The 17,469-nt window shown below is 34.2% G+C and overlaps 1 protein-coding gene across 1 annotated transcript; it reads right to left on the bottom strand.

Annotated features, from left to right (window-relative positions):
* Window positions 1-15,759: 15,759 nt before the first annotated feature.
* Window positions 15,760-17,258, bottom strand: LOC114175668 (metalloendoproteinase 2-MMP-like). The gene has a single exon (XM_028060446.2). The coding sequence runs from the start codon at window positions 17,051-17,053 to the stop codon at window positions 15,938-15,940; it is 1,116 nt and encodes a 371-aa protein (XP_027916247.1). The 5' UTR covers window positions 17,054-17,258; the 3' UTR covers window positions 15,760-15,937.
* Between the last annotated feature and the right edge of the window lie 211 nt (window positions 17,259-17,469).

Raw genomic sequence — 17,469 nt, 5'->3', positions numbered from 1 at the left:
TGGAGTTGGCAGCGATAGTATTTGCCTTAAAGATCTGAAGGCACTATCTCTATGGTGCTCAGTTCCATGTGTTCAGCGATCATAAGAGCCTGAGGTATCTGTTTGACCAGAAAGAGATGAACATGAGGCAGAGAAGGTGGATGAAGTTTCTTAAGGACTATGATTTCGAACTGTTGTATCACCCGGGGAAGGCAAATGTGGTAGCGGATACCTTGAGTAGGAAGACTGTACATACGACACATCTCATGATAAAGGAGGTGAAACTGCTAGAAAAGTTCAGAGACATGAGACTACAAGTGGAGTTGGGGTCCGAATCCATTAGGTGTAGTACCCTTACTATATCTAGTGACTTTTTAGACTCAGTCAGAGAGAGGCAGTTGTTGGATGCCAGTCTAAACGGAGTCAGAGAACAACTTGGGTCGGATGAGGCCAGAGACTTTACTATGGATGATGATGTATACTGAGGTTCCAGGGCAGGGTGTGCATACCTGACGATGCCGAGGTGAAACGATTGATCCTTGAGGAGGGGCATAAGAGTCGTCTTAGTCTGCATCCCGGCATGACTAAGATGTACCAGGATCTCAAGGAAAACTTCTGGTGGCAAGGAATGAAGAAGGATGTGGCGCAGTTTGTATCAGTCTATCTGACTTGTCAGAAGGCAAAGGTGGAACACTAGAGACCCGGTGGGATTTTACAGCCTTTGGAGATACCCGTGTGGAAATGGGATAGCATCTCGATGGACTTTGTGACCCATTTGCCATGGACTTTTAGGGGACATGACACCATCTGGATGATAGTGGATCGATTGACCAAGAGTGTCCACTTCTTGGCGATGAACTTGAGGATGTCCATGGCCAAGTTAGCCCAGTTGTACATTAAGGAGATCGTGAGGTTGCATGGAGTACCTTCGAGCATAGTTTCTGACAGAGACCAACGATTTACATCCCAGTTCTGGCAAACCTTACATGAGGCTTTGGGGACCAAGTTGACGATGAGTTCAGCCTACCACCCTCAGACCGATGGCCAGTTTGAGAGGACGATTCAGTCGTTAGAGGATTTATTGAGGACGTGCATATTGAACCACTTAGGTGCTTGGGATGAGGTATTACCTTTGATAAAATTCACCTACAACAACAGTTTTCATGCGAGCATAGGCATGGGGCCATACGAGACTATTTATGGCAGGAGGTGCAGGACCCCACTCTGTTGGTATCAGGATGGGGAAGCGGTATTGGTTGGACCAGAATTATTAGAGCAGACCACTGAGAAGGTGAGGATGGTGAGGAACAGAATGCAGGCTTCTCAGAGTGGGCAGAAGGCATATGCAGACCGTAGGAGGAGGCCTTTGGAGTTCGCAGCTGGCGATCATGTGTTCTTGAGGGTGACCCGAACCACTGGTGCGGGAAGGGCTCTCCGCTCAAGGAAACTTTCTCCTAAATTCCTTGGCCCATATCAAATCACGAGGAGGATTGGGCCGGTGGCTTATGAGATAGCTTTACCCCCTCAGTTGGCAAACCTTCACCCAGTATTTCATGTCTCACAGTTAAGAAAGTACGTGTTTAACCCAACTCATGAGTTGAAAGTCGAGGATATACAGATCAGGGAAGACCTCACAGTGGAAGTACCACCCATCGCTCTAGAGAATAGCAAAGTTAAGGAACACTAAGGAAAAGAGATCTGCTTGGTTAAAGTCATATGGGATCAGAGAACGGGTGACTCGAATTGGGAGTTAGAGGAGGACATGAGGAAATCACACCCACACCTTTTTACCTGGTAAGTATTCATTTTTTAGGTCGAAAATTTTTGTTGTCGGGGAGAATGTAAGGCCCAATTTCCTGCCCTAAAGCTTTAAGGGCTACCCTTGAGCTATTAGGCCTTAGGGCTGGCCCAAAAGATAAAGCCACCCAAGTCTGACCTAATTCCACACTTTTTCAGATTTCTGCTACCTTGGTGCTTAGAGCCGCAGCCGCTTTCTCTATTAGGGTTCCGTTGTGTTTTCAGTTCGCTTTCAGTTTGGCCCCGTTCTTAGCTCACGTAACTGCTCTCCGACTCGTAGTTTCCTTCTTTGGCCTGTTTTCGTAGTTGTTGTTAGGGTTCCGTAATAACCCACTCTTACACTATTTTCCAGCTCCGAGTCTGTTCCTAGAAGCTGTTTGTGCTCCATAGTTTGGGTGTCCAGGTTTCCAGCTAGCCTTGCCCAGGTACGGGAAGTTAGGGTTTCGAGTTTGAGTTGTTTTTGATCTGTTTATGAGTTTGCTGGATGTTTGTATGGATAAATCGTGGTTTGTGGTGTGTGGGATACCTTGTATGATGGGTGGGTTTGGAAAAGATGCATATGTTGCAGGTGAGACCAGGGCGAGAATTGGGCGAGAACTGGTAATCTCGCTCAGGCGAGTCGGACTCGCCTAAACGAGTCTGGCGGAGGCTCGTCCAAACCTTTTTCGCAAAAGGTCGCCCAGGCGACCAGTTCATTCTTTTGAGCGAGCGAACAACTCGCCCAGGCGAGAGGGGTCTCGCCTAAGCGAGATCCCACGTTGGTTCCTATTTCTATTTTTGAGCCCTTGCCTAGGCGAAGGGGGCTCGCCTGAGCGAGACCCTTCATCTTGACGAGGGGCTGGGCGAGACAGTGCGTGGTTTGGGTGCTTGGTTGCTCTTGGATAATTGGTAATTGTTTGGGTATGATTGTTATGTTGAGATATGTATATATATATATATATTTATTTATTTATTTATATATATAATGGATTGACATGCATGCGTGACATAATTCATGAATGGAATGATGGATATCGTGGAAACTTGGCATGTGAAATTAATGAGTGAGTTGGAATTTATGGGACATGGTATTGATATGAGATGAGGCCACATACACATGAGGTGGTAATGACTAGTGGTAAGGATTCAACATGTGATACGAATGAGGAATTATTTTCAGGGGTTGGTATGACATTGAAAGCATGATTAGTGTTCCCTCATTGTTGTTTTATGATTCTTGGTGTGTGTTAGTGTGTAATTCCTTGGAGTCTCTAGGTGAGACCTCCGGGGTTGCGCTTCAATGGTCGGGACGTAATTTCATGGCCCCTTTTAGTGGGTGTCTATGGTGGTGCCCCATCTGTATAACTAGGTAAGGATTCAAGGTAAGGTTGCATCTTGACGCTCTAAGGGGTCAGTTAGTCTCACATAGAGCGGACTGACTCTTGTGGTGAGAGTAGCAGGAGGCCTGAAATCCATTAAGGGCTAACCTTGTGGTGAGGGAAAACTGATTCATTGTAACACTCGTAACACATAGCTCGGGGGTGAGCAGAGGTATCCACCACAAGTGCAAGCATTCGCTGAATCCGACCAAGTTATATGTATCAGGATGAGTCGAGTCGTGTCATATTGTATTGCCTGAAAGTCATAACATGCTTGGTTGATTTGGGTGTATGATTTGGTGAAATTATATCTGATTTGATGGATGAAATCTTTTGCTCTAGCTTACCCTACTTTCTTTGTTGTGTGTTCTGCTGTGTGGTACTCTCTTTTGCGATGATCATCAACTTGTTGGTGTGAGCATATGCGAGGAACACCCGCGGACAACAGGGTGGTGATGGTTCTGCTGCATAATCTGCATGGGTTGGAACTTAGTTTTCTTTGGTCATTCTTTAGGGCTTTGTCCCATGTATTTCATAATGTTTCATTACTCTACTTGTAGTTGCTAGACTTTTCAACTGTTTTCTTTGGCATCGTGGTGTGCCTGGTTCTGTAGGGTTTGGGTTAAGGATCCCAAGACTGCACTATTATACTATTTATATGTGGCGTTTTCTTTTAATTACGCTATTAATTAAATGAGACGTACTATAGTATTCTATTTTTTATCCTGTCAAATATTTCTTAATATTTTATTTAATTGTATATATTAGTATTTGCAACATAAAAGTCTTAGAGTACCTAGGTTTTGATGTGGTAAAATAATAGTTTTAAATTTAAAACTTGGGTGTTCTTGTGTAAGAACCTCTATTTTAAGAATAAAATATATTTAATTATGTGATTAAATTAATTCCAGAAGCAATAATGATTTACTTTAGCTAAACTATGACTAATTTTCCTTCAATAAATATTTAAAGAATTTAATTATAATAGAGATCACATAATTATTTTTTATTGTCATTTTTAGCTAATATAGGTTACATAAAGTTATTCTTGGATATACTTAGAAAGCTTTTATAGGATTGACTCTTTTGTTTGGAGTTTAATAGTGAAAGACCTCTTTTTCTTGAGAAGTCCATCTTTTGTTATAACTCACCACTCAATTCTATTTTATTGACTTACTTAATGAAGCCTTGAAAAAACCTCAGCCTTTAAAGCCCCAACGTTAGCCTCAGTTTAATTGTCTAAACTTAAATTCATTTTACCTATCATTACTCAATAACTCAACATTATTCTTCTCATTTTAAACTATTAATTTTTATATAATTAAAATTTAATAAATATTTTTTAATATAAAATTTATTTAAATTTTATCTCGATAATGAATAATTCAAGTTATGATATAACACATCTCTCATAAGCTAGACCGAAATAGATATACTACATGCAAACGCGGTTTAGGCTAATGAGAGCAATTTTTCCTTTCGGTTAAACCACAAGTGCTCATAAACGTGTTACGAGTGCTTTTCATCCTTTTCTTTTAATCAAGTATTCAATAAACAAAAATTATATTAGATTATAGCACTTTCGTGGCTTACAAGGTAAATCGTCTACACTGCTTTTTTACCTGCTATCACCAATTCACAATATGTAGAATAATTATTTTGTCTTGTAAATATTTTCGAAATTAAATATTCTAAAGATTTGAGAGAAAACTTTATGTCAAAACTATTTCTAAGTTCTGAAAATTCTTACTCAACTTTTTATTTTAGTCTCTGTATATAATTTATTTTTCACTGATTCTTTATACATATCAAACCATTTATCTTTATACATATCAAACCAATATTTATCCGTGAAAGAAAAAAAAATGCATTAAAAAAAATTCACAACAATTGCATATCAAATAAATATTACTAACAAGAGAATTAGAGTGTGTGATGCAAATACTAGTTTAGAATCCTATATTTACGTAACCAAAGAGATTTAACTATTATGTAAATTGTTGTACATCTTTTGATACCCTTTTTGATTTATAGGCCTTGCATTTTAATATTTTACAATACACAACAACTTTTTTATCCCAACACTCAAATATAATAAAAATAATTATATTAAAAAAGAAACAAATCTTCTATACAAATTAGAAAAGAAAAAAAGAACAAAATTAAAATGTTAACTATCTATTGAAAAATAAATGAATAAAAATGTTCTCCTACGAAAGATATACTCACCTTTTTTTACCCTCTATAATCTAAAAGAAACTAAATTTCCCTACTTTTAACTATCATAAATAAAATGATATCATTTAGTAAATGCTAGAGTTTAAACAAGAGTTTAACTTTCACACTATTAAAAATAAACAAATTGAGTAATATTTAGATAAATTAAGTAATATGTATAAATTTATTCATAACTTAGTATTGGTGTGACATCCATTTTAAATAGAATAAATCTACTCAATAAAGCATCACAGAGTTATAATATTAAAGGAGCAATCAGATGAACATGAAGCATAAGAAAAGAACTGATACAGTCATTCGTAAGAGTACTGGAAAAGGAAACTTAGTACTGGAAAAGGAAACTTAGGCCTACTACCATGCCCTGAACAAAGAAAAGATTCTAAAAGCTGATAGTGTAACAGTTTTCAAAAGGGGTTGCCACTAAGGCAACTATTACAAAAAGGCCCCATGGCCGTGAAACTGCTCCTAAGAGCCATCAAAGCAGAATACTCTAAGTTGCACCGCCGCTACCACCAGACCCATCTTGGACATTTCTCTCATCTGCTCCCACCAAAAGGTGATCATCGCAAAAGAAAAATAAGACAAGCACAAACACAAAAATGAAAGGGTAAGCTAGTGTAAAAATAACTTTAACATATCACAACAGGCAAGTACTTAAAACAGTTCCAAGCATGCAACACAATAGGCACAGAGAATCATGTTATAGCAAACAAGCAGGACACTATGACTCAATTATCCGGATAAATATATTAAGATCAGATTCACTAGACGCTTGCACTTGTGGTGGCCTCTACTGCTCTGCAGAGCCATTGCCAATGGGTTTCACCCTACCACACACAAGGTTAGCCTTTAAGCGTCTAAGGCCATTATCCTGCCAAAGACTAGGGCCTCCCGCTACTCTCACCACTTGGGTCAGTTTGTTCTACATGAGACTCACTGACTCTTTAGAGTTTCGAGATGCGATCCTTACTTGAATCCTTATCTTAATATATACACTACACACCACCATGAGATCTCGCCACGAGACTCATGGAATTACGCCTATCTCACACCAATTTCATGTTTCTCATACCATAACCACCACCTTTATCTCATACATCCAATTCTCATGCCACAATACCACCATCCAATAGTTCCAAACCATACATTAATCCAAACATGCCACTTTCATTTCATACAAATCCAATAACACATGCATATTCAAAATAATACTCAGCCACAATAGAAACAGGGAACAAAACAATGAAATTTCGCACTGTTCTCGCTTAGGCTAAACGCCTTCGCTCAGGCGAAATAAATGGTCTCGCCTAAGCTAGGCATTCTCGCCTAAGCGAGACTTGAAAACAGTAGCACAGTGAGCACACTGCGAGCCCTCGCCTAAGCGGATCCATCTCGCCTAGGCGAGACTGCCCTTCGCCCAAAACACAGATCCCTCGCCTGGACGAGAACGCGAGCAAAGAACACCAGGTTTTCTTCGAGAACTCGCTTGGGCGAGTCACTCTCGCCCAAGTGAGACAACGCGTCATTCAAAACAAGAGCCCTATGCCTGAGCGAGCTGCTCGAGTAGAACCTGGGCGAGTCTTATCTATTCTCGCCTAGGCGAGATGAGCTTGCTTAGGCGAGAATGACAGTACTCGCCACTGTTACACGCATGCAGCAGGAACACATACTCAATAGCAACATACCGAACGCAAACAGGCCAGTTCATACTATCCAAAACATCATTCAAGCATAAAAACATGGAATAGACCAAAAGCACGCAAAAATAGCTCTTAAACACTTAAAACCTAGCTTCCCTTACCTTGCTTAGGTACCCAAAAAGGCAACAAACCCGCAACTACGAATATAACAGCTCCTAGAACCAAGGTAGTGAGTTGAAAAGTGGAAACTAGAATAGAAACAAGGGTACAGAGTTAAACCCTACCCAGACCAACATACAAAAATGGTGGGAAGGAGAAAAACTGACTAGGGATCTCAAGTTTTTAACTTACCTAGAAGCAGGATGAACGTAGCTAGCCAAAAGGAGGAGGGTTCGTTGTGCCCTAGCAGAGCTCTAGTTGGAGAAGAGGTTAGAGAAGAGAGATCTGTTTTTCTGCAAATGAGACAGAGTGCATGGGTTAGGGGCTGGAAAGGGGTATTGGGTCCCCCTTACTAGGCTGACCTCAGGCCCACGAAAGGTTAGGCCTAACTCAGAAAGCTGAAAATGGGGCTTACAATTGGTAAAAGAAATTTGATATTTAAATCCCCTAGCAACAATAAGTAATTTATTTTTAATAGTTTAAATGATAAACATATAGGTTGAGTATAGGTTGAGTAATGGTGGACGAGATTGGATTTGGGTCCAACCAATCTAGTATAATTCGAACTTAACATTTTAAAATTCAATCAAACTATTTACTATGTTGAGTTATTTATATAAACTATTTACTATGTCGAGTTATTCATATGTGGATAATTCGCAGTTAAATACAATCAGGTTATTCAAAATTAATTTTTACTATATCAATTAATAAAAAATACTTTTATTTTAATTTGCAATAAAAAAATAAATTAATATAGTTTAGTAATAAATTTTCTTAAAACAATTATCATACCAAAAATAAATTGAAAATTTAAACATATGTAGTGACTGAATTATGAAAATTTAATAATTGACAAAGTATACCGACCATTACAAGATTTTAAATTAAAAATTCAAATGGTTTATAGGACATGTTCCTCAACCAAAGTTATAGTTTGGTAATTATTTGATTTCATTTTGTAGTCTTATAGCTTGTGACACCCAAGTCTTTTTATCATTAATGGTTGCAAAAAGCTTTTGGTAAGGTATAGACAATATGCAACAATGGATGCAAGGTTATACTATAGCTACCTAAAATATTTGTACTAATAGGTGATGAGATAAATGTTGGGGATATATAAAATGTCAGAACCTAACACCACCACCAATGCCACAATCAGAATTTAGATTCATCCCGCATAAAAAATATTTGATAAGGGATTAAAAATTAAGATGGTATTCCAAATAGAGTTTAAGAGCTTAAGCATCCAACTAACTTAATAGAATTTGCTTAGAGTTTGTCACATTAATCACGCATGAGAGTCATGATATCTCTTTAAAAAATGTATTGGAGATATCTTCCAAAAAAAAAAAATTCAGTCTGTGTATTTTTTGAAATAAATGCCTTCAAAAAAAGACCACAATTAGATATAAGAAAAGCAGTTGAAACTTAACAAAGTAATAAGTAAATTTAATAATAATAATAATAATATATAATAATAATAATAATAGTAATAATAATAATAATTAAAGTAAAACAAATATCTTAGATGGACTAAGAGTCACAACATTGGTTGTTGTGACTAAGATGATGAACCAACTCTCTTTGCATGTTACTTAAACTCCTCCCATCGTGTAACCATTTTACTCTAACATTAAATGAAACAAATTATTAATATACATAATAACATAATTACAAAATTATACCTCCAATACTAAATGCACTCTCAGAGACAACGGTAGAAATAAGGGTGGGCAACGCGTCTCTAACCATTCTTGATAGAGTGGGAAACCGTGAGGAATTTGTTTTCCACCAAACCAAAATATTAAGTTAGTCAGCACCATCAACAACAGGCTCATTTAAATACTTTTCTAACTCATTTTTTCTATCTATGTAGTCTTTTTCTCTCAAATGCTTCTTAAAAGTATTAATCCTTGTAAAACAATTTCAGGAATTCCAACAATGGTTGATGTATCAGATTCAGAAGAAAATACAGTTGTACAAACATATGGCTGCTTAGGCCTATGTTGTTGTTCATCATGAACAGATTTGTATCATTGATACATTTTTTCAATCTACCTTGTATATAATTAGTTAATTCTACAACTTTGTTTGGATCATGTTTATACATTTCTTGAAAATTCTAAATCACATACTCAAACTTTTAACGAAGATAAAAAATGACACAAAAATACAATAAGTGATTGATGTTAACAACATTACTCCAATACTTGTGATACTTCAGCTTCATATCACAAACAATATGGGCTAATATACTATTTAGATTCATAGTTGTCTTGTCAAGTACAAAATAAATAGTATCCATTTGGTGAAATGTAATGTGTATATGCAATGATGTAGAAAAATATTTAGTGGCTTTGTATAAAATTTTTATAAACTTCACAAAAGCTTGTGCATGTTTCCAATCACTAGCAGTTGGGGGACCTTCATCACAAAAAAAAAAAACCCAAATAGCTAGAGCCTATACTGTCAAGCTTTTCAAATGCAACTTGAAATTTTATTGTTGCATCTAAGATCATATATGTGGAATTCCACCTTGTGGGAATATCAAGACACAATAGTTTTTTTACAATCAATTTTTGAAAACTCTATGCATTATCTAAACTTAGTCAATATTTATGGTGAAGACCTTAAGAATTTGACAACATTCATAATACGTGTTATTGAATTATGCAACTCTTTTAAGTCATCACTTACAAATAAGTTCAATATATGAGCACCACAACTGATATGAAAAAATTGGTCATCCATTACTAATCCACTCATATTCGTCATTCCATCATTTTTTTAAATATGTAATAGCCACATCATTAGATGATCAAGTGAGTGTGGACACATTCCTAACTCCTCATTCCCTTATAACTTCTTCAACTTTCCTTCCTATTGTTCCCCTTTATAATATGGCTAAAAAATTGATTATCCTTTTTTTATACGTCCAATTGCTGCCTATGAAATGTGCAATGAGTGTTAGGTAGCTTAAGTTTTGAATTGATGTCGAACAATTGATCCAATAATTGGTGGTGAGTGCTAATCTAACATATTTTGACTTAAAGAAGGTCTTTAACCAAACTTTTTCATCTATATACAATTTAAAGCAATCTCTAACTATTTTGAACCTTGATGGGACAACAAACAAAGGTCTACAGAAATTCTTAAAACCCTCACCTCTACCACTCTAAATGGTTGTTCATCCACAATAATAAAGATAACAATTGCCTTTCGACAAGCTTGAACATTAAACTTTTAAGTGGTTGCAAGAAGACTGTTATTGTCGTCACTTTTAAAAGTGAGAGTTGTTTTGTTGGGGTCATTTGTGGCAACAAATGGAGATTTAGGACACAACCTTTTAAGGTGATTAAGAAGGTTAGATGTTCCATGTATCTTTAAATCACATCTAAATTGCTTACAATGATTAAATCTTGCAATTGAATCTGTGGGTTCAAGAGATCTTATGAAGTGATCTAAAACAATAGAAGTTGTTTTCTTACGACTAGCATTTGGTTTAATTTTTTTTCTACTTTTGGAAAGAGGAACATTGTGGTCCACTCCTACAAGTTTAATTGTAGGGTTTGGCTGGTCAACTTGTTGTAAACTTAGAGGCAATTCTTGACTATGTGTATTCATTACAACTGTAACGAAGAAGTCATAATCAATAACTACCAATCATAGTGTTTAATTTATTTTAGAAATTTCTATGTACAAATTTAATTGTTTGACCTTTCTAATATTGTAAGACAATATTGATAGAGAATAAATAGTTTGATTTTTTATGTAAAAAAGACAAAAAGAATATCTTTTAGAAAAATTAGATCAAATAATCACAAATGAATCACATTGAATATATAGGCTCTAACAATAAACACACTCTCACAATGCTCATCCTCTCATAATAACAATTTAAAAAAGAACTACTAGCCTAAATCATTAAACACTTCCTAATAATGAAATGCAAGCTTAAAATTTGACACCCTTAATATGTTTTCAACAACCTCTAACATAAAAAAAAATCAAAATTAGATAATAAAATATAGGATTCAATCTCAATGTTTCTCATTTTCTCTTAGTACAGATGGAGTTTATTTTATCAACTAAGCTTTAGATCGGGATTCATAAACAAAATTGCAAATATTTGTTGGAATTTCAATTTATTATGCAACTGTTGAGAAATATTTTCTCTACAGCATAAACACAAACCAAATATAACAAGTCAACAGACTCCATAATAGATAGGTACCACAATGGACCAAGCACAAATCAATTGAATCACATATAAAAAAATCATAAAGGAAACTGCTAAAAAAAACTTCATTGGTCAAAAAAGATGTCTCACATTCTAATTGCTAAAAATAAAGTATCTTATGCATCAAACCACGACAAAGAATAGGGAAAAGCTCACCAGCTAACAATCGAAGTAATGTAGTGACCATCGATTTAGTTTGCAAAACCAAAGTGCACGTAGCAACAAATAAGTGAATTTGAACAACAAAAGAGAAAACACACTAAGAGATTATTGATGCAAGTCATGTCAAAAGTTAACATTCAAGTTTTAACTTGATCCATCACGCCTTGAATTCGTCATAGGCAAAGCAACCTTCAACCACATAATCCACAACCAAAGAGCCACCACAAACAACCTTCTATGCAACTCTAACAGTCTCAACGAAAGGCCACATGCTCACAACCAATGGGTACTCTTTTAGAGACAAAAGATACTATAAAGATCTGAACAACTTAAACTGACATCAAGAAGTGCATTTTTTTCTACTCCCTAACCAGGCATCCAAGCTTAGTTATGGGAACAAAGCTCAAAATTGATTACTTGTACTTTGATTACCATACTCAAATCACTATCTAGTTAAGAAAAAAAAAAGAATACTAAGGCTGCTTAAAGAAAAACAAAAACTATTGTTGTTTTCAAGTACCTACGAAAAATGATCTCGTAATAAGAAACTTAAATGTTGTGTGAAGAATGGAAAAATGACCATGGTATTTTTTGTTTGTGAAGTGAATAGTAGAGTTTGATGCTATGTGTGTGAAAAATTGAAGAGCAGTGATGTTTATTAGGGTTTGATGTACAAAAGTAAATATGTTTAGTCTTAAAAATTTATAATAGTAAAATATTAGGTTAAACCATTCTATTGGTCCCCATTTTGTAGAGAAATCTCAAATTGGTCCTTTTTTATTTGCCTCAATTTAGTCCATATTTTGATAAATTTATTGCAATCCGGTTCTTTTCGTTAGTAATGCACTAACAACGTTAAAGAGGTGTCACGTGTCAGTTCGTGGTTTTTTTATTTAGTTTTTAAATTTTGTATTTTTTTAAAAAAATTTAATTTTTTTAAAAAATAAAAAATATTACCATGTATTAAGCTTAAATGTGGCAATGGCATTGCACATATAATGATTGAATGTGAAAATTCTCAATTTATTTTTATTTTGTCTTAATTTGGTTGCAATTTTAAACTAGAGTAATTTAATCCTATCTATTTATAAACCAAATTTAACTTTTATATAAATATTACAATGATATTTTTAACAAGATTAAGTTTATTTAAATTTATATTTTACATTGAACTTTATTTGGAATTTGTTTCAAATATTTATATATCAATATTTTTTAGACAAATGTTATAGTTGGTTTAAAAAGAACAACTTTATAAATTGAAATATAAAATTTTAAAACAGTTTAATAACAATTTAAAATGTTATAAGTTGTTAAATATATTTATTTTAAAATATTTTTATAACAATTTTAAAATAATTTTATAACAATTTAAAATGTTATAATTTGTTAAATAAAATAATAATTTAAGATTTTTTTACAAGAGAAAAATGAAATAATTTAACCAAAATATTACTGTGGGCTTAAGTATATTTTTTCTTTCGATTGTATCAGACGCGTTCGATTTTTTTTTTCTCACCCTTAATATGTATGATCCGTCTTTTTCTCAAATTATCCAAAAATAAATAATTATATCTAATCATTTTAAATGATGAGGCTACCCGGTCATCTCATAAATTATGATACTACCTATTACGAGGGAGTCTGCATCATTCCAAAGGTTCAAGTAGAGATGGCAAATAAACTCGTGCCTGTGGGTATCACCCGAACCCGTTCCCGTTTTGACGGGGAATCCCCGCTTTGACTGGGTATGGGTATGGGTATGGGTAATACCCGAAATTTTCAACTGGGGATGGGAATATATATATACCCGCCCAAATACCCGTCCCCGCTTAAATTACTAAACTATTTATAATTTATTAAATAATCTAAAAAATATATATAAATAAATAATATATTTACACATAAAATATAATATAATATAATATAATATAATATAATATAGTATATATACATATAAATAAAATATACTTATATATATATATATATATATATATATATTTACACATATACATGTAATATAATATAATATACATATAATATATATACATAATAATATAATATAATATATATAATATATACGTATAAAACAAATTAATCATTTAACTAGTGAAATCTTTTATAAACAAATTTATAACATTACAAATTTATAAAAATTTAAAATATATATATATATATATATATATATATAAAAGCATAAAATATCTACGCATATATATATATACATAATAATATAATATATATTATTATATTTATATTATTATATAATATAATATAATATATACTTAAAATAAATATATATCTATAAATATATATATATATATATATATATATATATATATATATATATATATATATATATATAAACATAAGATATCCACACATATAATATATATACATAGTAATAATAATATAATATATAATATAATATAATATAATATATATAAATAATTATATATATATATATAAACATAAGATATCCACACATATAATATATATATACATAGTAATATAATATATAATATAATATAATATAATATAATATAATATATATATATATATATATATATATATATATATATATATATATATATAACATATTTCTCATTCTCTTTGTTTTTTGTTATACACTTTGTTTACTCTCTCAATTGTCTGGTTTGTTTTTCAAGATTTAATTTTGAAGGTAATTTTTCTATGTTCAAATAGGTGTTCCTCAATTTCATTCTATGAAATAATTTTTAGGTTACACATTTGATTATCTTTATTTATTTATTTATTTTCATGAAAATGTTTGACTCTTATTTTGTAGCTCTTCTTTTTGTTAATTTGGTTATACACTTTTTTACTCTCTTTTAATTGTTTGGCTTGTTCTGTAAGGTTTAAGCAGATCTTCAAGGTACTTTTCCTTTTATCATAATCTTAATTATACATTTTTTTTTCCGTTATGTTATATTCAAATGGATATTCTCAAATTTGGGTCACACATTTAATTATCTTTACTCCTTTATGATAATGAATCTGATGAAGAAGGTACATTATATTCTAGTAATTAAAATTTTCAATTTCAATTATTATATCATATCTAATTTTTCATTTTTTTTCTATGTGTAGGTGGATCGAATGCAAATGAAACCACTGATCATTTGTAAAATTAATAAATATTTTGGTTATTATAAAATTTTAGTAATGTGTAATTTTTTAGCTTTTATATAATTATTTGAATTTTATTTAGTTGTTATTTGATACTTTAATTTGAGATTTATACTATTATAATATTTTTCTTAATATTTGACATCATGAAAATCAAAAAGAGTATGTTATTTTAATATTGAATATTTTGATAGTATCATGATTCCATTGGTGTGATTTTTAAATTTTTTTTATAAAAAATATTTAATTGATATATGGAACAATAAAAAAATGGGTATGGGTATGGGTATAAGAAAATACCTGTTACCCGGTGAAGATGGGGATGGGTCAAAAGTTGTATACCCGTTGGGTTTGGGGATGGGGATAAATTTTTATTATGGGGATGGGCCGTACCCGCCCCACCCCATTGCCATCCCTAGGTTCAAGGGGTCATGCGATACGAATGGACGAAATAAAAATAAATTTAATATTTGTTTTGTAAAAGTTGAATTATTTAAATGTTTTATGCAAGTGGAGATTATGATTATACTAAAAGAAAATTGAATTTATTTTGTAAGATAAATTAATAACTTGTACAAACCAATAATGATAGGTTTTTATGCAATAAAAAAGTATCCACGCAAAGAGCGCGCGTGTAGGTCAATGCAATCATTTGATCGTTCAGGCAAGTTCCGTACCAGAAACAAATCATTTATGCTCCTACTAGTTTTGTTTCCATCCTTGTGTCAAAAAAAAAAAATACAACTGTATCTTCCATAGAAGAAAAAAATCTGTAAAATGACATTGATTATGTCTATAATAAATTATGGGATTGATTATTATATTAAAATTACAATATACAATTTATTATATAATACAAATTTATATTTTTTATAACAACAAACTTTTAAAAAAATATTAAAACAATAAACAAAAGTAAAATAGTTAAAAATATATATATTACTATTTTTATTTATTTCGTTTAATGCAATAATATAATTGTTATTCTCATTCTTTTTCTACTCACTTTTGATAACCGCTTCCCGGAAAAAAATTTAGCAGATTAAATAATGAATTTTATTATATCATATACACGGAGGAATTCTATCTTGTATATGAATGTGTATACAAAGTTCACCAATGTAATGTGAGCATGGAAAAAGAAGCTGCAATGTCAGCCAAGTCCAAATAAGGCCAACGATACCCCTGGGATAAATAATAAAAAATAAATCCTATAATAATGTAAAATATAAATATGAAAAAGTCAACAAAGTGAAAACGCTCCAGGGAGAGGAATTGGAACCGTCGCTGGAGTCTCTCTCCGGTGCTGACGTGGCACTGGATCCATTGTAATTGGGATTGGTACCGTAGAGGTATTGAATCCCTTGGATATCATCCTGCGCCAGCACCACCTTCTTCCTCCGCGACGAAATTGTCGGAAACATAACCGCTTCTTCCACAGACGAGTGACCTAACCCTAGCAAGTGCCCAATCTCGTGCACCGCCACCGATTCCAAATCCACCGCCGTCGACAGCGCCGACTGCGTCACGTCGCCGGAAACGACCCAGTCCTCGTCGGCATCCAGGTGGAACCTCCCGTTTGTCGGCGAGAACGCGTGCGCCAGCGTCCCTAAACTCCCGTCGAACGGCTCTCCGTCGCCGTGGTCACCGCTGAAGAAACCGATCCTGATGTCGGCGCTGAAGTACGACGCCGTTTCGCGGAACTTCAACGACGTCACCTCCGCCCACCGAGCGAACGCGGCGGCGAAAACTCCTTTCACTGTTTCGCTCAGGCTGTTGCCGGGATTGAACGCGTACGTGAGCTCCTCCGTTCCCTCAGGCCACCGCGGCATGCCGGGGAACAGAGTGTAGTGCGCCACCGTGTGGAACCGCGGCTTGCTGGATGACGCCGTTTCGTTCTGCTTTCCGGCGTTCATCGTCGAAGTACCGTTGATTATGTCAGCGACGCCACACCGCGGCAGGACGATCTGCTGAAGCGTGGAGTCGTCGAGGAAGCCGGTGACGTTGAGGTTGAAATTCTTCTGGTAGGTTTTGATCGCTGATTCGAGAGCGTCGTCAAACTGATCGGAGAAGTTCGATGGCGGCGCGTGAGAGATGTAGCCGAAGCGCTCGAAGTAGGATTTTAGGTTGGCGAGGCCATCATAGTTATCGCCGAGATGGCAACCGGTGAGGTTACGAAAGGCATCCCACGCGCCTCTCGGAGGCGCGTGGTCGGGGAGCCACGATGAGACGTTGGGGAAGACTCGAGCTGAAACGACGAGGTTGGTGAGAGAGAATGAAACGAAGAAAGCAAGGATGATTAGTTGGTGAGATTGGGGTTTGTTCATGTTTGGTTTGGAAGAAAATTGAATACAACTTTTTCTGGGAAGGTTGAGAACTGGAGAGGAGTATAAAAAGTGTTGAGAGATGCATTGTGAAGTCTTGCTGAGGAGAAGTATTTGGTAAATGTGATGTGATGAGCTTTGAAAAATTTGGGCTTCTTCTGTTGGAAATTTCACTGCAAACTCTTCTGTACTTTCAACATCTTTCCAAGGTATACGTCAGCGCTTGGGGTTGTTCAGACACTTCGCCGTATTACGCGGCTAATTTAATATTTACCTTTTTAACAACTTAATAATTACATTTCAAATTAAAAAGGATTAGTTTGTTCATTTTTGTGAATATTATTTAAATTATTATATTAATGGATTTTATTCTAACCTAAAAATATTAAACATAAAAGACAAAGAAATTGAAGTTAATA

The sequence above is a fragment of the Vigna unguiculata genome, chromosome 3 (genome assembly GCF_037176805.1).
Source record: "Vigna unguiculata cultivar grain cowpea cultivar isolate G323 ecotype 2 chromosome 3, ASM3717680v1, whole genome shotgun sequence".
NCBI classification, from domain to species: Eukaryota; Viridiplantae; Streptophyta; class Magnoliopsida; order Fabales; family Fabaceae; genus Vigna; species Vigna unguiculata.
The sequence above is the reverse complement of the archived record's forward strand: the minus strand, read 5'-3'. Positions and strand labels throughout refer to the sequence as shown.

Bases quoted from the DNA above. Each gene is read 5' to 3' on its own strand.
- LOC114175668 (XM_028060446.2), bottom strand. From the start codon at position 17,053: ATGAACAAACCCCAATCTCACCAACTAATCATCCTTGCTTTCTTCGTT.